Source organism: Rhinichthys klamathensis, unplaced genomic scaffold, assembly GCF_029890125.1.
Source record: "Rhinichthys klamathensis goyatoka isolate OS25496 unplaced genomic scaffold, OSU_Roscu_1.1 h1tg000561l_1, whole genome shotgun sequence".
NCBI classification, from domain to species: domain Eukaryota; kingdom Metazoa; phylum Chordata; class Actinopteri; order Cypriniformes; family Leuciscidae; genus Rhinichthys; species Rhinichthys klamathensis.
In genome coordinates, this window is record NW_026607027.1 from 1,248,614 (window position 1) to 1,274,030 (window position 25,417).

Below are 25,417 nucleotides of genomic sequence, written 5' to 3' on the forward strand. Positions count from 1 at the left end.
AAAGTTGCTCGACCGATCAGATTAGTGGAACAGAATTAACTGATGTGTAACAAGTATAAAGTCGTTTAGCAATAAATAAATCAATAACAGTAGGTATTTAACAAGTCGAAATAGACAACAGTATTGCTTGGGTAGCCACACAGCTTTTGTTGTTATTCTACTTTCTGCTCTTTAGAATTCCTTTTATCATTTTTCAGAACAGAAGCCGTCTCTACAAAGCGGTCCTTCAAAAGACGGCACGTGAAACATGAGCATGCTAATAGGAATATTTCAGCTCTCGACCAAGCTTGTTTGCCGTAGCTTGGTATGGTTCAAACATCTGTTCAATAATTGCACACCCAGGGCTCCTCTTTCTGCTAAAGATGCACAACATTACACATTCAAGACTACATTTTAGACATCAATAATGCAATCTGATGTTTACTTAACCAAGCCATTACCATGCTAACAGTTCAAGACAATACCTCAACGGCGTTATGAGAGCTGCAGATAACGTGAATACGAAAGCAGTCGAGCACTAACAAGCCCTGAATAACAAAAAAAAATAAAAAATACCAGGAAGTGTTTCACGGCAGCTTGTCAATGTTGCTGAGAGAAAGAGAGAGAGACAGCCAAGAGGAGGCTGTTTTCAGAAAAGGCAGTTTCTTATCTTGATATAATCGCACCACCACTCTCATACCTGCTAGGCCGCTGATAACTGACAGCAGGAGAAGTGGTTTCCATGGTGACCCCATACTTGTTCTGGAGGGTCCCTTCAGTGAGATTGTTAGTAGGTCTGTTTCTTCATTAAAGCAGTGCCTATGAAAAACAAGAGGACAACAGAGAGGAACAAAGTGAATGTGTGAGTAAGAGTGAAATAAAGAGGTAAGTTAGTTTAACTGAAATTGCTGCTGTTCTATAAATCAGTCCTGAGAGCTCAACCTGATGGTTCATCAAGTATCAGGTATCCGCTCTGGAGAAAACCCAGCTGAAACACAGCAATAACAAACAGAACCCTCACTAAAATGCCATGGTAAGTTCTCAGTACACTGTAAAGTTACATTTCACAAAAACAGATATCACAATATCACAGCAAAAATCAACAGAAATTAACAATAATCATACAAATAAATTCTATTTTTTATGTCTTAGTTGTAAAAATCTAGTAATCTGTACTATAAAAAAAAAACATGCCTTGTTTACTCAGAAAACCCAAGTTATAAGATTGATGATTGATGGTCAATTTTTAATAGACTTTTCACTCATTTCCTCCACTTCTGCTGTTATCTTTCTCTAGTTGCATTCACTCATTTCAAGTCTTCTTGAATGTTGAATTGTCAACATCACATAAGCTGACTACATAAATTGATGTTGATTTTTCTAAAATGTGTTTGTTTGCGCTCACCATTATGGTGATTAGTGTTCCCTTTGGTTGGGCACTTGGAACTTCATTTATATTATTGTAATTATCTTCCTATTGATGCAGCAATGCAACAAGAAATCCCAGTCATTGGTTTCAAAGGAAAGGAATTAGTAAATAGGTTTATTTTAAAAGGTGGCCTAACTTCTAACAAAATCATTAACTAGCCTATTTTTCATGTTGAATAATGATCTTGTAAAATGTTATTTGCTAACACAAACAACATGTGAAACTTTTAATTGGGTTGATATAATCCTGCTTTACTTGTGACGATATCTTGAAAGTGACCATGCTTGAGTCACAGACTTCAACATTCACCATGCAAACCATAACAATGGTAACAACAATGGTAGCTATCCTAAGTCAAGAATAAATCAAAAGTAAATTATAAAGTACTCTCTACAGTTATTCATAGTTACTAGAACTCTCATGTAAGTGAAATATATTAACTAAGCATCAGTCAGCACAACGTACTATAGGGGTGGAACGGATCGCAGTTTATCCGTGATCCGTACGGACCAGCTGCCTCATGGTTCGGCACGCATGTGATTCGCGGATTAACTGCTAAATTTAACCATCATAGAGTGAAAGTTTAGAATTTGGACGTGTTTTGTCTTGCCAATTTACACATTCAAACCATTTTAAACGCAGAAAAAGAGGTGAAAATCGGGACACAAACGCACGCACGGAGAGAGAGAGGCACGTTTCAGACAGCCCTCGAACACCGAATTGATTCCTCTTTCGCATTTCCTTGACCTTGAACAGACACATAAACACAAAATTATGTCTAAATAGCCGTCTCGGTAAGCATTATCTCGTTTATGTCATAAGTGAACAGTTGAGAAAGAAACCGGTTGATTGTCAGGTTTTTTTGGCCCATGCAGTCGGTCTTAAAGTGACAGCACACACTTAATATTCCTACTGTTGTCTGTGTTAATGTTAATGTTAATAAAACAACAAAATACAGCTTTAACAAAGATGAAACTATATTTTAATTTCTACAGTGAACAAATAGTGTTATTTTACATTTAGGCTTAATTATTAATTTCTGTACCTGAATACTACTGTTAGACTTTGTAACTGTGTTATTTAGTATTCATCTCTGCTTTTAATTTGTGAATGTTCTTATTTTATTACTGACTGTTCACTTGTTTTTAATAATGTTTGAACTTTATCAGTTAGGCTAGTCGTTTTTGATGTAGTATCGAATAACTTCAAGTGAGCTTTAAGTAATAAATGAAAAGCAAATTTACCCCCCCCCCCCATATATATTTATTTATTTATTTATTTATTCATATTTTTTGCTGATCCAAAAAAAAAAATCTGATCCGTGGCTCAAAAAACTTAAATGATCCGAACCCTAAATTTTGTGATCCGTTCCACCACTACAACATACTATTCCTATTTCACTTCGTTTTTTAAGGCAATCGGTTTGCATGCTTTTTTAAACAAGTCTAATTAATTAGATTTCACAGTGTATTATCAACATCTGTTTCCATTTGTTTTAGTGAATTTTAAGTAAATATTGTGCTAAAATGTTCATGTCCATATAATTTCTGCAATTTCCTGCATGACTTAATTGAGATCATTAAATGTTGATGGATGATCAAAAATACTATCAGCATCAAAAATCCATATAGCTGACAAATATTTTAAGTGCCATAGAAACATTACTATGATACTTTTATATCCAAATGCCATATCAGTTCACTCTGACCCCAGCTCAGCCATGGAAGTACCACAGTACTTTTTTAATAAAGTGAAAACTAGATTTACACTCCTCTTTAATCAACACTCACACTCTCTTATGAGCAGAGAGAGAGAGAGAGAGAGAGAGAGAGAGAGAGAGATGTGGCGGCGTACGAGTATGCATTAGTCTCCATGATCAAAGCACAGATGAGTAGGCTATGTTGCTTTAGGCATGATAGAGCAGCCAGATGCTTGAAAAGCAGACACACGTCCTCCAACCACACCAAAACACACACACACACACACACACACACACACACACACACGTACGGTCAGACATCTAAAGGTCGAGCAGCTGCCCATATCACAACAAACACACACACACACACACACTTGCAGCAGGTTTATTTATTAACCTTTTTTGCATTAGAAAACAACAACAACAACAAATATTAATTTTTGAGACTGGATGCAATTAATGGAGTCCTGTGGAGAGCCTGAGGAAAGACAGGACTAGCTCTCGCAGTCTCTCTCTCAGTCCTCTATCCATCCATTACTAATAACACCTGCCTGCGCCTCACCTCAGTGAACACGCACACACATACATGTGCAGACTGACCAAGACTGAGTATAGCGTAAACCAACAATTCTCATTATTTATATTCATGGCCGTGGCCTGCCGATCAAAAACAATATCAATGAGAACGTTCTGCAGGAGTGCCTGTAAAAAATGTGTCCATATGCCCAACCTTTTGGAAGCCACCACATGGCGTGCTTTCGATTTTTCAGCTATTTCTCTACTTGAAACCGTTTTTCATTGTTTATTTTTCCATTGACAAGGTCACATTACACATTACAGGAATAGTTCAGTGCAAAAAAAAGAAGAAATAAAAGAAAAGAAAACTCTGTCATCATTTACTCACACTCATGTCATTCCGATTCCAAGCATGTGAACAGTTTCGTTGCGTGCTGTCATTGCGTGAACGCGGCGTCAGATTTCATGAATCAATTCGATTCACAAGCTCTTAATCAGTTCCTATTAGTTTGGATTTCATGTATAGTAATGTACATTTTTCTTAAGGAAAACAATCTCGGTCCCACTTTATGTTAGGTGTCTTTAAAGGGATAGTTCACCCAAAAATGAAAATTAAGTCAGTAATTACTCACCCTCATGCTGTACCTTATAGTTGAGCCACTGTAGTCACTTGGACTATTTAAAAATGTTCTTCAATGACTTTCTGGGCCGTCAAGTTTCACTCCCTTAGGAAACCTATGGAGGAGTGATCCAGCTCTCAAATTTAATCAAAAATATCTTCATTTGTGTTCCGAAGATGAACGAAGGTCTTACGGGGTTGGAACAACATGAGGGTGAGTAATTACTGACTTAATTTTCATTTTTTGGGTGAACTACCCCTTTAACTACTGTACTTAATCACTTGATTAACATTTATATTTTTTAAAAGACTGGGACTGTCGTGATAAAAAAAAAAAAAAAAAAAAAAAAGATAAAAAAAAGTCCATATTGCTCGTTTCAAGTCTTCTGAAGCCTTAAAAAAGCATTTTAGTGATGAAGAGAAATTTAAAGGGCACCTATTACGCCTCTTTTCACAAGATGTAAAATAAGTCTCTGATGTTCCCAGAGTGTGTATGTGAAGTTTTAGCTCAAAATACCCAACAGATAATTTTTTACAGCATGTTTAAGAAAACCTGAGAAAAACACGCCGTGTCATCTCACGGAATGATGATAACAAAACAGAAACTCTCAGTAGCGGTGTTCATTTCGACCCGGAGTTGGACAATAATGCCTACAGAGTCGGAGCTTATATGATATGGAGATAGAACAGGTATAGTCTAATTTAATTATGGTTATAACTTATTTGTCATCTGCTTTTATCCACTATTGTTATTAATACAAGCCTGCTGTAGTAGCGGACCCCGTCCGAATGATGGCCAAAAATATACTGATGAGTTTAATGAAGTTTATTGAACAGTTGGTACATATCCATTCTCGAGTAACAACGAGAGTAAATGAAGACTGCTATGCTCATTCTTACATCTTATAACAAAACACCTCAATCACATAGAAGAGATTCTTGTCTACAGCTGCTCTGGCGTCGAAACAATGTTGGACTGTGTTTAGCTCACTCAGGCAGTCTATGCTAATACGACAGTGTCCATCAACAGTCGTGGGAGGGGCTTGTGCAAAAGTACGTCACATAGCCCAGAATCTAAGAACGGGTTGTTCTGAGACAGTGCTTATGATTTAAGGGGATAGAAAAAAAAGCACTAGGTGGATTTTTATCATTATAGGGTGGTTGTGTACACATTGCCAACACACATTTATGTTCAAACACTATGCAAAAGGGATAAATTTGACATTTAAATACACATAAGCACTAGTAAAACAATACATTTGGAGTTTGTAAGATACACCCTGATGTCTATGGAAGCAGCAATAACAATCTATTCAAATATAATTTGCCGACGTGTGTTATTCATATCAGATACACATAGTTTAAGTACTATAAAGTTTACTCTATTCTTCTCCCAGTTCACCAACCACTTTCTTACATGTATTCCAGGAGAAACTGATGAATTTTCGCACTGTAAATCCGACTAACAGGAGTCTCTTGGCGTGTTCAAAGGTTAAATAGCGTTATTTGATTCAGACTTTCCAGTAAATCAATTCCAATTCACAAAACTGTTCTGAATGATTAATTCATAAATCTGGTTCTCTCATTGACTCACACAGCACAGATTTGGTACAACATGAGTGTCAGGAAATGATGACTTAATATTGAATCATGCAATGAGTCATTTTCTGTTGATTTAAATAAAACTAAACGAAATTACAGCTCACTATACTGTTAGTGCCATTAAAGCACGAACCAGGCCTGCGTTTCCTAAAAGCATCGTAAACAAAAGTAGAACCATTACCACCAATGGTCTCTATGATCAACTTAGCTCACGATGCTTTTGAGAAACGCAGCCCAAAATTGCAAACATTGTAGGGCTGGGTTGACGATATTGATTTATTGATTTGAATCAATCTTCAGTTTCATGAACCGATATCGGTTTTTAAATCCCAAGAATCAGTCTTTTAGTCTATGCTGTTTTTAGTTGATACGTAAACAAAACTTGCTTATATGAGTAATTTAAATGGCTGTAAACAACTGTCTTTATTTGAGTGATGATTATGTAAAATCTTAATGTTTCCACTGGCAGCATTTCCTGCATAGTTTACAGCATTAGTTGAGAGCTTGTTTAAAGAATTGTTTCAAGAATGTCAACTTGATCATAGCCCTGTCATTGATGGAAATCTCCGTTATTTATGAGAAAACGCTTCCCATTGACGGAAATTTCCGGCTTTCCGTGTTTTCACTGTTATACACTATGACATCTTCTGAAAGAGTACTGAATCTCCTAATCAAAAGACATGTGATGAAAAATCAGAAACAAGCCATAGCATATGTACACTCTAAAAAAAATGCTGGGTTGTTTCAACCCAAATTTGGGTCAAATATGGACAAACCCAGCCATTGGGTTACCTTTTTTATTACATTTTTAACCCAATGTTTGAGTTTGTCCATATTTGACCCAAAATTGGGTTAAAACAACCCAGCATTGTATTGAGTGTAAGGATATGCATTATGTAAAATAACACGATCATCAATATTAAACAGCATATACATCAAAACTGCCTAATGTTACCGAATGAAATGTCGACCCAGGACGAGCTACAGGATTGTGCAAGCATTAGGGGTGTTGATAGACTTGATCGATGTTTTGATCATCGCTCTGAATCCCATCTAGACGTAGTCTTTGACAAAAAATTCAATTTTCTCAGCTTTTTGCTCAAAATTTTGTTGTTTTTAAGAAACTTACTCACATTCAAGTGTTGAAAAAAAAAAGAATGCATTAAGCTAGAATAATAGCTCTTTTCTTTCTTTTGATGTATTGCATGTTTAGATATTGATACAGCTAAATATTTTGGAGACCATGACATTTTATGAAATTGATCAATCTATCTTTTTGAAAAAACGCTAGCAGGAGAAAAAGTTACATGTACTATACATGATATCCAAATGAATCAGAGCTGAATCGAATCAAAAGGTTGTGAATTTAATTGATTCATGAAATATGTTGCTGGGTTCACGCCATGTCGTAATTACCATATTACCATATTTACTACTATTTATTATAATTACATATGATGCTCTATTTGGAGCTGTTCAGTGCCCGGTTGCATAAAGCACCTTAAGTTTTTCCCTTAAGTATGATACTTAAGGGGCGATTTCCCCTTACCTAAGAGAATAACTTAAGGGTGTTGCATATAATCTCTTAAACGGTTCTCTTAAGGGCAACATTTAAGTGTTTCACGACAGCGATCCTGGATTCAAGTTATAAAAGTCTGTAGTTGCCATAGATACGCAAAACACTAACACTAACACTAGCAATTTCGCGGTTTCATCAAATAAAGTAGGCTAGGATATCGGAATGGATAAAGAAAACAAAAAAAGAAAGCCTAATTGGACAGAGGAGGAGAAATGACGAATATGGTAAAAGAAAAACAATTTTGAAAAGCAAACTGAATCCCAATGTAACTGCGGCGAAAAAAACAGAAACAGTGGGAAGAAATAACGGAAAAAAAGAATGCAAGGAATCTTGATGTGAAGAGGACGGTTCAGGAAGTCCTTAAAAAAATACGAAAACATATCTGTGGTCGCAAAAAAAGAGCTGAGCGCTTATAAGAAAGAAGATAACAAAACAGTTAAGATTAAGCAAGACTACGCTTTTAAGATTGTATGGTGTAGTAAGACATTATTGTCCTGTATCAGCATATAGCTAACACTAGTGGCTTAGAGGAAACATTACTATTTTGACATCATTAGAGACATAATATGTTATAACAATGATATAACTGACATTCCTTTCACACTTAGACCCTTACAGCCACTGAAAAACAACTTCAGCACCATCAGATCGCCAGCAGAGCAACCCCTAAGTAATGATTTATGTGTTAACTATTGCTTCAGCCTATTATTAATCCAACGTAGAACAGCTTTAATATTATTTTTAAGATTTTCTTATTTTTCCCCATCACTTGCGTATTTCAGAAGACCGCAAACATCACCTGCAGCCACAACAAGAGAAGATGTGCTAGAACTGCAGAGAGAGGTTCTACAGCTACAAAAGGAGAAACTGCAGCTGGAGATTGAAAAACTGAAGGAGATGGAAAATCAGGAGCTCTATAATTTTATTCTATAATGCAACAACATTTGTAATTTTGCAGAGATGGTCACACACTAATTGTACATTTATTGAATGGTAGCCTTTTCTGTTTACGTACTGGTCTTCGTGTGTTTGGGGCGCCTGTATTCTGATATGTGTGCCGTCAATAAGACAACATATGCGAGGAAAACCTGGTTTCCGAAAAAAAAACTGGTTTGAATGACCTCCTGGTCATGACGGGATGGTGATTTTGGTGGTAGTTTGCTCTGACTAGGTAGCGAGTTGTTAGCTAGCTAAGTGGCTAACAGCTGGTAGCTTGCCAGCTGTTAGCCACGGCTCACGGCTAGCTGTCATTAATCTGGATTAGGCCTGTCGCGATAGTCAAAAAATTAATTTATCGCACGATAAAAAAAAAATGAGCTCGATAATTTTTTCGGCCGCGATAATTTCCATTTGCATGCTCGTTTATTTTCCTCGTCTCTCTCTCTCTACCAAAGAGACTGGATGACAACTCTGTTTAAAGAAACCCTTAACCCTCTAGGCGCCAGGGTCGAGATTACTCGACAAGATACGGCACTGAATAAAACGGCCGATTTTGTCAAATAGGGTGTCAAATTTTGTTCGACCTCCCCTCCACTAGATGGCAGACATGTCATACTTCATCCCCGACTCAAAAAAACGTCATGCTTCTATACAAAATCTTCGAGCCAGAGCACATTGAATCAGTGCGAACAAAAGCGGAGCTAGTGTGTGAGTGAGCCATTTTATCAGAGCAATATTGTCAATGTCAGCGAGTATTTGCATTAGATTATTATTAAAATTATTATTATCTAATGGAATCAATAAAGCTTACCCGCAATGATGTGTTGGGTCTTTTATTCGCGGACCCTGATTCTGAAGGGGAATATTTGCCTTCAGAAGATGACGGTGATTCTGAAAGTGAAACTATAGCCCTACACCAAGCACAAACGGTGAATCCTTTGCCCAATGTAGATGGTCCTTTGCCCAATGTCAGTGGTGGGAACAATGTTTCCCGGGGTCGGAGTGTTCATCGCGAAGTTAGCAGGCGTGTTAGTGTTGTGGGGAATGAGGCGGGAGATTTTTACCGCTCTAGCCATGTAGCTTTGTCATCTGACCGTGTGCCTCTCCGCAATCGCGGCGACAGTATTGTGGTGGAGACTTTGTCTAATGCCACTGGGTATGTTAGACGAGGTTGAAGTATTCATAGGACAGTTAGGGGGCAATGTGGAGGCAGGGTGGGGAGTCGCAATGACAATGACAGTAGTTCGAGCTGTGCACGTCTATCGCAAGTTGATGGGAATGTCGGCTTTGAGTACTTGGCCAATGAGGATGAGTACCAAAGTTGGATCAAGCCCTTTGATCAGCCAAATGGATATCTGAGGGGGAAAGAGAACTCTCCAATGCCAATTCGCCCCTAGATTTTCTTTCACTCTTTCTCTCTGATGATTTCTGGAATTTACTTGTAAATGAGACAAATCGCTACGCCCATCAGTTTTTAGCCTCCCATCAACTCCATCCACACTCCAGATTTCATCAATCACTGTCAGTGAAATGAAAGCCTTCTTTCCTCTGCATTTGAGTATGGGTCTGGTAGAAAAGTCAGAGTTGGAGGATTATTGGGCTGAATATTGGCCAAATGTACAGGAATAGATTTGAGATGATTTTGTCTTTCCTTCACTTCACCAATAATGAGGAGTATGTTGACAGTGGTCAGCCAGGGCATGACAGGCTATTCAAAATCCCCCGGTTTTCAGCAATGTATTGTCCATCTAAGCAGCTGTCATTGGATGAAATGACCATTGCATTCAAAGGGAAATCAACACTAAAAATGTACAACCCAAACTAACCAGACAAATATGGCTACAATGTATTTGTTCTGAGTGAAGCCAAGTCAGGCTATGTGCTACAGTGGTCCATGGTACACTGGACAAAGTAGGCCTAATGCAAGCGATTTCGGTGCTACACAGCTTATTGTCCGTGAGCTGATGGCCCCGTATACAGGGAAAGGGCATGAGGTGTACATGGACAGCTATTACACCTCGCCAGCCATAGCAGATGAGCTGGCAAGCAACGATTCGGGTTTGTGTGGGATTGGCAGCAGTAAGAGGAAGGGGATGCCAAAGGGCCTCAACAGTGAACAGTTACCGTTGAGCAAGGGAGATGACCCAGTCTTCATGAGGAAGGGGAAAATGCTAGCTTGTGCGTGGCATGATACAAAGCGCCTCACAATGCTCTCTACACTGCATTCCAACACATGTGTCAGAAAGCGCATCAGGACCAAACACACTGATAGTGGCTATAGGGAGATAAATAGGCCTGTTTGTGTTGATGACTGCAATTTGTTCATGGGGGGTGTCGGCACAGCAGACCAGAGAATGAAGACCTACCTCTTTCCCCATAGGTCAAGGAAATGGTACAAGAGGATTTTCAATGCCATTCTCAGTGTAAGCATGGTGAATGCCCACATCATTTACTGCCGCTGCACTGCTGCTCCTCACAAGCCCCTGAAAGTCTTCGTGCAGGATGTCATCACTGCTTTACTGGAAGGCTTCTCCAGGAAAGAGAGCAACAAAGGCCGAAAGTCGTCCTCACTGGGAGACTCGCCACAGAGACTCACTGAGCGCCACTTTATCTGCCAGGCTGATGGTTACCCAGATTGTGTACTTTGTTCTGATTGGACCCACCCTAAAGGCCGCCGTCAGACAAGATACATGTGCAGGCAGTGTGGTCTTTGTGTTGTGCTTTGCAATGAGAGGTACCACACCAAGAAACACTACAAAAAATGTCACCTGGATGGATAGAGAGTCATTATCTCTACAGCAAAAGGCCTGCTACATAATTTTTTTATTTTTTTTATCTGCCATTTATTAGTAATGATTTACACTGTTGATTTACTATCTATTTCCCTGACCATTTAGTAGTGTACAATATGTGTTCTTTTTTTGTGTGTTCATGTCCTTGTGATGTGTGCGTCTTTGTCAGCTAAAAAAAAAAAAAAAAAAAAAAAAACATAAAAAAAAAAAATAATAATAAAAAAAAAATAATAAAAAAAAAATACAAACATTGTCTCTCGTCTTGTCTATTCTGTCTCTCGTCTTGTCTCGTCATCTCACTCATGATCTGTGCCTTGCCGTAATGAGTGAGCTTTTTTGAACTAAACAAGCCTTGTCTACTTGTGTTTGTATGTCATATGAATAATATATATGTGCCCCATACATGGAATCAGAGTGCCTACTGTATGTAGTAAATGGAAAATCTCTACAGCAAAAGGCCAACCATTACATGTTTGTTTCTACCATTTATTAGTAATAATTTACACAGTTTGTTTACTGCTTACTATTTACATGAGCATTCAGTATTGTGCAATATAGCATACAGAAGGTGATGGACATTTTGGGGGGAAAGAAGTGCTGCATTTTATCATTTAAACATGTGATTTTTCATGAAAATTCTATAATCCAAGATGGCCGCCGCCATATGACGTCATAATATGCAAATTAGATAGGGCAAATGTAATCCCCACATAAACTTTGGGTCATCCTTAATATTTCTCTAATTTACAGAAAGTCTCTATCTTTTATCACTTTTAAGATATAGCCTTTTGAAATTAAGATGTCAAAATCGAACGTTTTAGGAAAAAACCTCTGGCGCCTAAAGGGTTAAGTAACACTTAAGGTTTTTTTTTCTGCAACACCCTTAGGTTTAAGGGAAACATAAGGGCGGACTTAAAGGCACACTGTGGAATTTTTGGCCACTAGGGTGCGCTCGACCTGTAATTTTCACGTCTAGTGCCCCTAGAGGCCACAAGCGCCGCAGCATTGTCGCAAAAGTCAACCTCCCGTGTCTTTATGTGTGTGCAGACGGCATTTGATTTGTATGTTGGAGAAAGTTAATCGATTCACTACTGACCAAAATAATAATATATACACTCACCGGCCACTTTATTAGGTACACCTGTCCAACTGCTCGTTAACACTTAATTTCTAAGCAGCCAATCACATGGCGGCAACTCAGTGCATTTAGGCATGTAGACATGGTCAAGACAATCTCCTGCAGTTCAAACCGAGCATCAGTATGGGGAAGAAAGTTGATTTGAGTGACTTTGAACGTGGCATGATTGTTGGTGCCAGAAGGGCTGGTCTGAGTATTTCAGAAACTGCTAATCTACTGGGATTTTCACGCACAACCATCTCTAGGGTTTACAGAGAATGGTCCGAAAAAGAAAAAACATCCAGTGAGCGGCAGTTCTGTGGGCGGAAATGCCTTGTTGATGCCAGAGGTCAGAGGAGAATGGCCAGACTGGTTCGAGCTGATAGAAGGGCAACAGTGACTGAAATAACCACTCGTTACAACCGAGGTATGCAGCAAAGCATTTGTGAAGCCACAACACGCACAACCTTGAGGCGGATGGGCTACAACAGCAGAAGACTCCACCGGGTACCACTCATCTCCACTACAAATAGGAAAAAGAGGCTACAATTTGCAAGAGCTCACCAAAATTGAACAGTTGAAGACTGGAAAAATGTTGCCTGGTCTGATGAGTCTCGATTTCTGTTGAGACATTCAGATGTTAGAGTCAGAATTTGGCGTAAACAGAATGAGAACATGGAACCATCATGCCTTGTTACCACTGTGCAGGCTGGTGGTGGTGGTGTAATGATGTGGGGGATGTTTTCCTGGCACACTTTAGGCCCCTTAGTGCCAATTGGGCATCGTTTAAATGCCACGGCCTACCTGAGCATTGTTTCTGACCATGTCCATCCCTTTATGGCCACCATGTACCCATCCTCTGATGGCTACTTCCACCATGTCACAAAGCTCTAATCATTTCAAATTGGTTTCTTGAACATGACAATGAGTTCACTGTACTAAAATGGCCTCCACAGTCACCAGATCTCAACCCAATAGAGCATCTTTGGGATGTGGTGGAACGGGAGATTCGCATCATGGATGTGCAGCCGACAAATCTGCGGCAACTGTGTGATGCCATCATGTCAATATGGACCAAACTCCCTGAGGAATGCTTCCAGCACCTTGTTGAATCTATGCCACGAAGAATTGAGGCAGTTCTGAAGGCAAAAGGGGGTCCAACCCGTTACTAGCATGGGGTACCTAATAAAGTGGCCGGTGAGTGTATATAAGATTAATAATATAAATCCTATAAAGAAAACAAATTGAATAAAAGTAGCATACGCAGAAAACAATGTCTGATCAGGTAAGTCGCATTGACAAGGGTTGCCCAATCCTGCTCCTGCCGATCGTCTGTCCTGCACAGTTCATCTCCAACCCTAATCAAACACACCTGAAGCAAACAATTGACGTCTTCAGGATCTCTTTGCAATGGGTTGGAGATGAAATCCAGTAGTCGGGAAATCGTGTAACAAAACTGATATAACTCACTACATATTTCCGTTATTTGTAGTCTTCAGTTTGTTTTTCCTTTTACACAAATACAAACATATATGAGCTGAAAGGAAAAAAAAACATTTACATTTACATTTGTATACGGCAGTATGTTGTGACTTATATCAGTTTTGTTACACGAATTCGCAGTAAATATTACATTATATATATACACTTTTATGCCGATGTTTATTTTAAACTCTCCCTTTTTCTTTTTTTGGTCTCCTCGGACAAAATCTTTGCTTTCTTCGCTTTCTTCCGAGTAGCTGTTGATTCAGCCATGACGACAACATACAGACGCTGGCAATCAAACGCGGGGAAAGTGATGGGGGAAGTGACGTATGCCGTAAAGCGGTCGAATTTTGTAGTTCTTTTTGTGCTCGGGTTCCTACCCGAAACCCGAAGTTACATAGTGCTAGTAAAAGCGATACAGACACCTTCAGGCTTCGGCAGACGTGTCATTCAACCTATTGTAAGTCGATGTACCATCTCAATGGGTTTTGGTAATATATTATAAAGGTTGAAAAGTTCCACAGTGTGCCTTTAAGGAAAAATTACACTTAAGGTTCCTTATGCAACCGGGCACAGGCCTTTGGAATCGGAATCACGAGTTTCTATGGCAACAATATAAATACCAGAAAGAATCTGCAGTGGTCCATCTGCAGTGGTACAGCGATAACGTGGTACAAGTCAGAAAATTACAAGTTTACAAGTTGTAATTATGAGTCATATAAGGATATGAATGCTTTTTACAAGTCAGAATCTCGTAATTACAGTTGTTTCGAAATAGCATGAAAGCACATTGTGTCAATGCCCTAAAACTTTTCAAAACAGTTAGTCAGCCCCAAACTCACGAAATTGGTTGAATCAAAGTTGCTGTATTAGTCAAGCAAGGGACTGCATTATATGAAGAAATGCATACAATACACATAATTAGTGTTTAACTTCCAGCCAAAATATAAACAAATATTGTGAAATATTTACTGTCACCGTCCCACAGGTGGGACGTTTGCCATTATATTTAAAAAAAAATAATATCTTAGTAAAAACCTTAATTGACAAACTATATATCATTTGAAAGCTTACAATCTCTAGTTTCCATATTTGGTGACCGTAGTTTATCAATTTGCAACAAGAATATTTTCATACTTCTAAGGCGTTCAGACCTTTATTTTGAAAAATCATGAAAAAAAATGTAGAAACCTCAGTTTGTTTTCATGCCAAGAGTTCAAAAGATAGCATCCATTCAATTATTTGAGAAAAAAAGGTCTGAAAATGTTTTAAATATAAAGAAAAAAATAATAAATTCACCATTTGTGATGTGGCAGCGAGCTATAACGCACATGCATGTTCTTTGTATGTGTTTCTTCGAGGTTGAATTCATATCAAAATCTGCCAAACTTCCCAAACTACTTCTGAAGTTTTGGTACTGCGCCCAAACAAAATCTTACTGAAAGCTCATTTTTTTGAGATATCAATCTAAAATTTTAAACACAACTTGTTCAGATTTTTGGCTTTGGTTTATCTGAAGTTTTTGAGTAGCCCATGTTTTGAAAATATATATTTTATATAAAATATGAATAATTATTTTTTTTACATTGTACATTTCCATAAACTCAAACTTCTATAAAAAAAATTCTGTTTCACTTTCTTAATATTTTTCACTTCTGCAAAAATCTGCCAAATGTCTTCTTTAAAACAAGACCAATCTTACATCTATATTCCAAAGCATTCTTGAAATACAACCATTTAAGTTTGAAATGTGCATTTTCATGTCTATTCAAAAAAGGGGGGTGACACTTAACAGGTGATAGTATAATTTTACATACAAATATGATATAAGATTCTGATTTAGAGGACAGTCCCAGGTCACCATCCACTTTCATTGTATGAAAAAGAGCAGCATGAACATGCTAAACATCTCCCTTTTTGTTCCACTGAAGAAAATCATGTAGGTTTTGAATGACATGAGCATGAATAGATGATGACAGAATTTTCATTGCAGCTCATTTATTTTTTTAATAATTAAAATGTGCTTTCGTTTGATAAGCAGCAGCAGCAGCAGCAGCGCTGTATAGTGCATTATAAACTAAACCATACCAGAAGTTAAAACCCATATCCCATAAACCCAAGTTTTATAGCACTGCATGCTTGACAAAATGCTTCCATTCAGTAGTTTATTGGAGTGACTCCTTTAGTAGAAAGGATGCTGTGTGTGTGTCTGTGTTTGTGTGTGTGTGTGTGTGCGTGCGTGCGTGCGTGTGTGTGTGTGTGTGTGTGTGTGTGTGTGTGTGTGTGTGTGTGTGTGTGATAAACTCCTGTGGGAGTTGTACTCTTTCGTATATTTAGTAATGTAGGCTTGCGTCAGGCCTGTCTAAAGTTCATTGCACTTGGCTGCTCCACATCAGACTGTGTGCAGTGAGCTCTCTCAAAGACAATTCTCTGTCTTTCTCTCCCTCCTACTAACAAGTAAAAGCAGGAGGAACAGAACTCCAATTTCAGCCTAGATCAGTCATAATGCTGAGGGGGAAAATCCCACGTTTACAGAAAGGAAGACGTCCTGTCAGTGGCAATTATGTCAGCTTGTATTTCCCTCTTTTAATAAAGGTGTAACAGTTCAAATCTATCTATCTATTCTAATCTTATCTATCTATCTGTTCTAATCTTATCTATCTATCTATTCTAATCTTATCTATCTATCTATCCATCTATCCATCTATCTATTCTAATCCTATCTATCTATCTATCTATCTATCTATCTATCTATCTATCTATCTATCTATCTATCTATCTATCTATCTATCTATCTATCTATCTATCTATCTATCTATCTATCTATCTATCTATCTATTCTAATCTTATCTATCTATCTATCTATCTATCTATCTATCTATCTATCTATCTATCTATCTATCTATCTATCTATCTATCTATCTATCTATCTATCTATCTATCTATCTATCTATCTATTCTAATCTTATCTATCTATCTATCTATCTATCTATCTATCTATCTATCTATCTATCTATCTATCTATCTATCTATCTATCTATCTATCTATCTATCTATCTATCTATCTATCTATCTATCTATCTATCTATCTATCTTTCTTTCTTCAGACTGATTTAGTTATAATTTGTCAACAATTCCAGAATAGAACCAATCTCATACCAACTTTTAATTTAAATAAATTTACAGCAATCAACACATGCAGTAAATCCATGATAATAAATGACACATTTAGTCTTTATTTAGTGTGAAATAATGCTATTATGTCTGTTTGCATGAGAACTGTGTAGTCTCGTTTGATGTTCTTAGAAGCTAATTTGTTAACACATTACTTAAAGCCTTTGTATGTAATGCATTATTTAAGTATTTTAATGCATCAATTATGCATTTGTAATGCACCTTATAATGCACATGGCCTCATGAATAATTGTAACTATTAATTGAACACACCTTTAGATGCATTTAGAGACACACAAACAATTTCCAATGAAATCTGCAAATATTACAATGCATTCTAACTTTAATTTTAATTATTTATGAAAATATATAATGCATTATAACTTACATTATGAATTATAATAATTATAATGAATTATATAAAGTCTTTAAGTGTTACAGCTAATTGTATGTATTGATTTCCAAGCTAAATAAGTTAAAAAAATTAGCATGGATATTATTATGTAAGGACTGACCCAACAGATTTTTATGTGCAACATAACAAAATACATCCATTTTATATGATCCTTTATTTAAAAAATGTATGGTTTTCACCCCAAAACATTCCAATGTACAGTATATGTGGCTATAATTGACTCTTAAAATTACATGTAAAACAAATTATTTTAACATTGAAAAACCGATCAAATCAAAAGAGGTTCTTAGCTTGTTAAAACTCCAAGTGTCTCTGACTATGAGACGCACTAGTATTCAGATCACACGTATGATGTCTTTGACAGCGTAATTCCACTGATGATGAAATAGCAGTAGCGAGAGGGATGAAATGAAGAGAGCTGCACTACCTCGCTTTGAAGTGAACGTTGACAATAATAATGTAAGGCCACCATCTCTGATGTAGTGCATGCTCTCTTACAGTGCATTTCCGTCCTAATACCAGCGAGATAAAACGCTGTCCACCTCTTGATAATTGTTTAAAAGCCAGCACTGTTATCTTTATGAGAGCAGAGACAAAAGAAAGTGGAGATAATGAAAAAAAGCGCTCGTTTGTCACGAGGAGGATCAGATGGCTCTCTTTAAATTCCTCATTAATTAAAAGAGGAATATGAAGTGTAATGTCACCCAGGGGACGGGGATTAGAGCGGCTCTGGGCCATGATGACTCCACCACAGTGACCTCAACAGGACAGAGCTGGAGACTAAACAGCCTCTGCAGAGAAACAATAATGTTATGAGTTTAATCGTGGAGGTATCTTGGTAAACTCCGTCTTGCGTAGCCAGACCTTCAGCCTGACACCAGAAGGTCTGGACTCCATTGAAGCTTTCAGTGGCTAAGGACCACCCAAGAGACCGTCTGATGTAAAGCAACCAATCACAGTTTGTTTAGTTCAGTGTCATTTTTAGGGGTGTGAAAATGTAAAGTCGATGTCTCTAACAGAACGGCATGCAAAAGAAATGTCTTTTAAAGAGTCTATGAAGTGAACTTTATGTACTTCACATCCAGCATTTAGTTGATCATGATAAGCGCACGTTGTCACAGCTGTAAACATGACGGCTTTGTTTTTTCCATGAGGGGGTTTGGCATCACGACGGTTTTGTTTCCAGGCGGGTTAAAGAATGCGACACACGTCTCCCGAAAATACTTCTAATTACCCAATAAACAAGATAAGGGCTTCTTTTAATTATTATAAAAGTCAAATGCCAGAGCTTGACAAGGGACTTCACTAAGATTGATTTGTGCCTGCTAATTTGCATAAGAAGTCTGCTTTAAGGCGAGACACGGCAGGCAAAAACATCGATTTTTTATGCAGTGATCAGTTTTGAGATTTTGGGCTAGTTTACTCCTTCAATATGTGTTCTTTCAAGCTGCTATAAAGAAAACGTTGAAAATATACATTAATATGTTTATTTTATTACATTTTGTTTACTTGCGGCAGTAAATTTCTCCCGAATTTACCAAGAAGTTCCAACACGTCATGCCGCGTTCCGTCTGTTTACTGAAGTCAGTCATGACCGGTATCATTGTAAAGCTCTTAATCTCCTGCACAACGCTATGTAACCCAAATATGGACATTTCCTTTCTATCAGTAACCAATCGTGAATGTCCAAAGGGTGATTTAAAGCTAATGACGAAATCTCATTGGCTACTGCTGGTTTCTGCTAACGTGATTCGCTCAGACGTATCACGTGGTGTACTCTGCCAATTCATTGAGTTACTGCAGTTGTAGGCCTTATGTAATTAAATAATCAGTTTTCATGAGCTTGAAATATTATATATTATTATTACTAAGGGCCTGAGCATTTATTCTGTTTTTGAGCATTTTTTTCTAATAGAAATGTATTAAATTACTTGAATCTTTAAATGCCTTTTTCTCAAAATGAGTTTTTTGTCATTCTCCAGGACAAATATCTCAGCCTATGTAGCACCTATGTACACCAAACGTTCCAGTTATACACTTAGCAGTATTCTGAAGATTTTTTCAGAGGGATTTGTTAATAAATCATTCCTGGCCTGATTTATGTGACATTTTAATAAAAAAAAATATGGCGAAAATTGATTTTTTTAAGGCTATAGACAGTATATTTTGATTTCCTAGGTAATGAAAGCATATATCCTGAAATTCCTCTGAACTTTTTTTTTTTTCATCTTGTGTGTAAACAAAATAAAAAAAGAATTTTGCACCTGGCTTTATCATTATGTTCAGATCTATCTACCGAAAATATATGCAAAATTGCGCATATTATAAGATAATGCCTAATTTGCATAATTAAACATACAAATTTCAAAAACTTATAATAATTTTTTTTATATACTTGTGCAAGTAATCAACTGAGGAAGTTTCATAGTGATATCTATTATTTAAATTTTTTACCCTATTCACCTGTAGTGTCTCGCTTTAAAATGAAAACAAGCTAAAAATGTACAAATTTTCAAATTGACCATCATATTTACAACTGCTTATTTAATTCAAGTTTTAAAATGCAGATGAATGTAACAATAAAAAATGTATATAAATAAATAAATTGATCAATAACTTTTTAATGCGATTTGTGATAAAGATACCTGAACCAGCATGAAATGCAAGTAGCGACAGATCTTTTCTTCCATATTGAGACCTACATTAGAATGTGACGGATTATTGAAAAAGAAAAAAAAAGTAGGGAGGAGACTTGGTACTATGCATTGATTGTTGATTGGATGTTGAGATGTGGGCGTGGCACTCAAAAGTGGAGGCAGAGCTTTAAGCGGATTAAATGATTGGAGAAGTCCTGCATACGTCACTAGAGAGAAGTCAGAAGATAGTGATAACATTTTAATTAAACATTATGACGTCAAGACATTTTTTAACAAACATATGCACAAATTAATTGTTTAAAATAAGATAAAAATAGAACATTTTCATTTCATGGCAACTTTAAAATGCCAAAAAGTGTACTTGAATACTGTGTGCCTGTATATATGCCCAGTTATAACTCTTCTCCATTACTGAGAAAAACAGCTTTTCTAAATACAATTTGTTTACCGCCTGCTTTCTGGTAATCTAAGATTATTTGTGCCAAGAAATTAACTATCCAACTGGTGCAACTTCGCCCTTCTTCTATGCCTTCTACATCTTCCTAATCTCAGCTTCCGATGTCGTTCAGTAATGACTAATCCTGATCTACTGTTCTACATTTTCCGAGAAGCTTTTGTGTGAGGTCTGTAGGAGGAGAAGAAATCGAAAGTCGAGGGAGGATGGTAAGAAAAGTAATTGCAATGGTATGTGTGTCATATAATCTTAAATGGGCAGCACTATCTCGTTTTGCCAAAGAAATTATCCATACGGGAAGTCATGAGTGGAAAGAAGTAACTAGAAACAAGCAGTGGCTTATTTGTGTTCAAATAACTGCTAGTGTGAAGCTCTTCGAAAAGAATAAGTTATCTCTAAATAGAAAAAAAAAAGCTGAAACTGATTCCTGACTGCAGGAATACGGTTACATCAAGAGCTGAAACTGCCAGAAGGGAATTATTACTGTTCGTTCTTAATTCAGGATGCAGAGCCAGGAAGAGATGTTCTATTGTTCACAAACAGCAAGAGTAGAGAATTATGAGATGTGTTTAAATATTTGTTTAACTTGACCAGTGATTCTCAACTAGTTTTGCACCAAGACTCTGTACATTGGACTTTCGGTTGTACAAAAATATACTAAATTAAATTAAATAAAAACACAATTGGAATTAAATTATGAAATGCATTAATATTACTATGTACTGCATTCACTACCGCCAGAGCGATTTTAATGTTTAATGTTTTCCAAAGATGCTTAGGCTCACAAAGGCTGCATTTATTTGATCAAATAAACAGTAAAACGGTAATATTGTGACATGTTGCTTCAATTTTAAAGAACACTTTTCTATTTTAATTTTAAAATGTTACGTGATGTCAAAGCTTATTTTTCAGCATGATTACTCCAGTCTTCAGTCACATGATCCCCAGAAATCATTCTAATATGCTGATTTGCTGCTCAAGAAAAAAATCGTATTATTATGAATGTTGCATAGGTGTGCTGCTTAATATTTTTTTTTTTTTTGTGGAAACCGTGGTACTTTTTTTCAGAAATATTTGAAAAAAAGAAAGTTCAAAAGAACAGCATATATTTGAAATAACATTTTTTTTTTAACATTATGAATGTCTTTCCTATCACTTTTTTATCATTTATTGCATCCTTGCTGAATAAACGTATACTTTCTTAAAAACAAAATCATACTTTTGAACTACAGTGTAGGTCAAACAATGTGAATGATTCATATAAGCTGAATAGGAAAACATTTTTCTTTACATAAATAACAGCAGATGTGTGATTAACCATCTTAACATATGCAACAAACACTGGGCTAAATATAAAGCTTTTACCTGGTGGGAGATACATTTGAGTGCAGGAGAGTATTACACCCAGCTTTTGATGTCAGCAACAAAAGACAAGGTTTTCTCCTCACTTTGAAAATGTATAAAAGCCTTTTCATTATGATATCCTAACTATGTATGAGTTACATTTGATATTGTTGCATTTGGAGTTGTTTTTGTCCTGCTGTGCACGTCCCACCAGTTGAGAACCAGTGGTCTAGAAAGCTGTTGTTTCGGTTGGACAGTTAAATGACTCTCCAAGAACTGGCATCCCAAAGAGCTCAAGCAAGTCAACTAGAGTCCAAAAAAATAATCCATATACTGTAAAAACACAAGCCAAACAACAACCACTTCCTGTCTGCTCAATATTTGTCTTTGTGTCCATTCGACCGGTGTGTGGAGATCCCCCGCCGAAACTCCCGTGACTGCAGACGAGTTCGGTAGCTTGATGATGGGAACCCGCTGATAGTCAATCAGGAACAGACGACTCGAGCCCTGATTATAATCACAGGCTACATGTTCGCTTAATATAGCGCTTCACACCTCTCCAGCCCATTAACATTTACGTCAGTGATATTCGAGAGGATTCTGGAATGAGCGCAGACGAGAGAATTGATGCTTTAATTGGACGCGTTCTGAGCCCTGTGTGGTCGCTTATAATTAATAATGCTGGATTACAGGCACTGAGCCGCAGTTCCCAGATTAGCAAGAAGAGACAAGTTCAGTTGGGAGGTGTCATACAGTACATGTGAACTTGTGAACGTAAAACACTGGCATAATTATCTTTACATTATATATTTTTTTTTTTATAGCATCTTCATGAATACACAACCTGAACATAAACATTGTGTCTAAGCATAATTTTATCTGTTTTGATTTTATAATTATTACACTGAACAAAATTATAAACGCAACACTTTTGTTTTTGCCCCCATTTTTCATGAGGTGAACTCAAAGATCTAATATTTTTTCTATGTACACAAAAGGCCTATTTCTCTCAAATATTGTTCACAAATCTGTCTAAATCAGTGTTAGTGAGCACTTCTCCTTTGCCGAGATAACCCATCCACCTCACAGGTGTGGCATATCAAGATGCTGATTAGACAGTATGATTATTGCACAGGTGTCCCTTAGGCTGGCCACAACAAAAGGCCAGTCTAAAATTTTACTGTATTGGGGGACCTGGAACACGCTGTCGTATACGCCGATCCAGACAACACATTCTCATCCCAAGGCGTCATCTAACTGACACTTTAGACCATGCGTCAACATGCCGACGCACATGGTACCCTTTAAGCGTCAATATGAGACGCTCATCCTCGGGCGTCATCTAACTGACGCTTTTGACCATGCGTCTAAATCCGACGCACATGGCACCCTTTAGCGTCAGTTAGATGACGCTTCCGTTATGGGTAGGTTTAGGTCTGGGGTAGGGTTAGGGTTAGACCACTAGGAGGCGCGTCTCATATTGACGCTTAAGGGGTACCATGTGCGTCGGCATGTTGACGCATGGTCAAAAGCGTCAGTTAGATGACGCCTTGGGATGAGAAAGGGCTGATCCAGAGCATCCCAAACATTCTCAATGGGTGACATGTCCGTTTGAGTATGCTGGCCATGCAAGAACTGGGATGTTTTCAGCTTCCAGGAACTGTGTACAGATCATTGCAACACGGGGCCGTGCATTATAATGCTGCAACATGAGGTGATGGTCGTGTATGAATGGCACAACAATGAGCCTCAGGATCTTGTCATGGTATCTCTATGCATTCAAAATGCCATCAATAAAATGCACCTGTGTTCGCTGTCCATAACATACGCCTGCCCATACCATAACCCCACCGCCACCATGGGCCACTCGATCCACAACGTTGACATCAGAAAACCGCTCACCCATACGACGCCATACGTGGTGCACATTTTAGAGTGGCCTTTTATTGTGGCTAGCCTAAGGCACACCTGTGCAATAATCATGCTGTCTAATCAGCATCATGATATGCCACACCTGTGAGGTGGATGGATTATCTCGGCAAAGGAGAAGTGCTCACTAACACTGATTTAGACAGATTTGTGAACAAAGAGAAATAGGCCTTTTGTGTACATAGAAAAAGTCTTAGATCTTTGAGTTCAGCTCTTGAAAAATGGGGGCAAAAACAAAAGTGTTTTGCTCTTTCAAATTTTATTTTATTTTATTTTTTAGCAGCAATATGAGATGTTAATAATAACACTACATTACTACTACTATTAATAATAATAGTACTCACAGTTCAAATCACAATATTGGTATATTTTTTGGCCAAATCATCCAGCCTTATTGGGTACTGCAAGACAGTTGTCTTTTTTTCTGAACATTACAAATTAAGAAAAAAAAATTGATGACATTTCCATAAAAACACAAGTAAAAAATACAATAAGAACATTTTCTGAGAATAATTGTTTCCAAACAAAATGTGCGCGTGTTACTTTCACTTTTGTGGAACCTTTACAATAAAGGTTCAACCAGAGGTTCAGCATTGGTAACGTTGTTCCAGACCATTTGGTGACGGTGGTCCATTTATTAATATTTGATATCTTGGGAGTGAGAAGACATGGCCTGTATAAAAAAGAGCTATTGAATCAGTATGAGAAAAGACCAGAACTTATATCACTGACACGACTGATATTCCACTTATTTACTCTTTAGCATAGAATCCACTGTAGTACCTCACACCACAAAAACCTTACACATACCAAACCATTGTCAATAACCAATTGCCAATTCAGCATGGTATTAAGAATGAACATATTAGGCCACATTCATTGATTTCATTTGAGTCAGTCTGCAGTATTCACGGCGGAAGGGCTTTTACTGTGTTTGTAAAGGCTCTTGAGTACAGTACCAGCAAATCTTCGATCTCCTCCCTGGTTAAAGCCCCCTCCAGCGAGCACAGCCCACTCTGTGTTATCTGAGCTGCCAATATTGATATTTTTCTAATAGTTAAGGTAAGCTCTCCACTCAGGACTGAATGGGGATTTGAATGACCTGTATTGATGCTTGCTAATGGAAGGGCCTATACAGCCTGCCACCTTAATTTGGGAGATACAGGATGATGTTATGTTATCAAACAATATAGAGCGAATTCAATGAGAACCTGTTCATTACAGGAATGAAGGGAAGTGCACAGTGATTAGAAAACAACAGAACATACAATTCCCTTTGATTGTGGAAGGGAAGACTGATGTACAGCTTCTAAAAGGTTGTTAGGTGGAAACTCGGGAAACAGGATTAGACCAATTTAGATCGTATCTTAATTAAAACGTTAAACCAAATTAATTCCCTGCTGTTGCTTTTAAACAGTTTTCGACTATTTCGAACTGCTCGTTTTTCTTTTGCGAAATGGGCGCTTTCAGTGCCTTATTTGATTATAATTGAAAGTATTCTGTTTTTTCACATGGCAACACACCAATCATATTTTGGCGGGAACATGATTTTAGCTACATCAATCAGTCATGGAATTCAACTGTGGTCACATTTACGTATATTGGCTGCATTATGGAAACATCCAGACTTTAGTTTTTGCATTAAGTGTTTCATAATGTGATGCTGTTTTAGCATTGATGTCTATGGA

The 25,417-nt window shown here is 37.4% G+C and overlaps 1 protein-coding gene across 4 annotated transcripts in view; it reads right to left on the reverse strand.

Annotated features, from left to right (window-relative positions):
* cntn5 (contactin 5) overlaps nt 1–25,417 on the reverse strand; it is a 349,180-nt gene that overhangs the window by 235,073 nt on the left and 88,690 nt on the right. For all 4 annotated transcript variants that reach the window (XM_056239389.1, XM_056239388.1, XM_056239386.1 and 1 more), the window contains exon 2: nt 680–798. In XM_056239389.1, coding sequence (XP_056095364.1) covers nt 680–734 — 55 coding nt within the window. In that variant the 5' untranslated portion in view covers nt 735–798. The remainder of the gene's footprint in view (nt 1–679; nt 799–25,417) is intronic.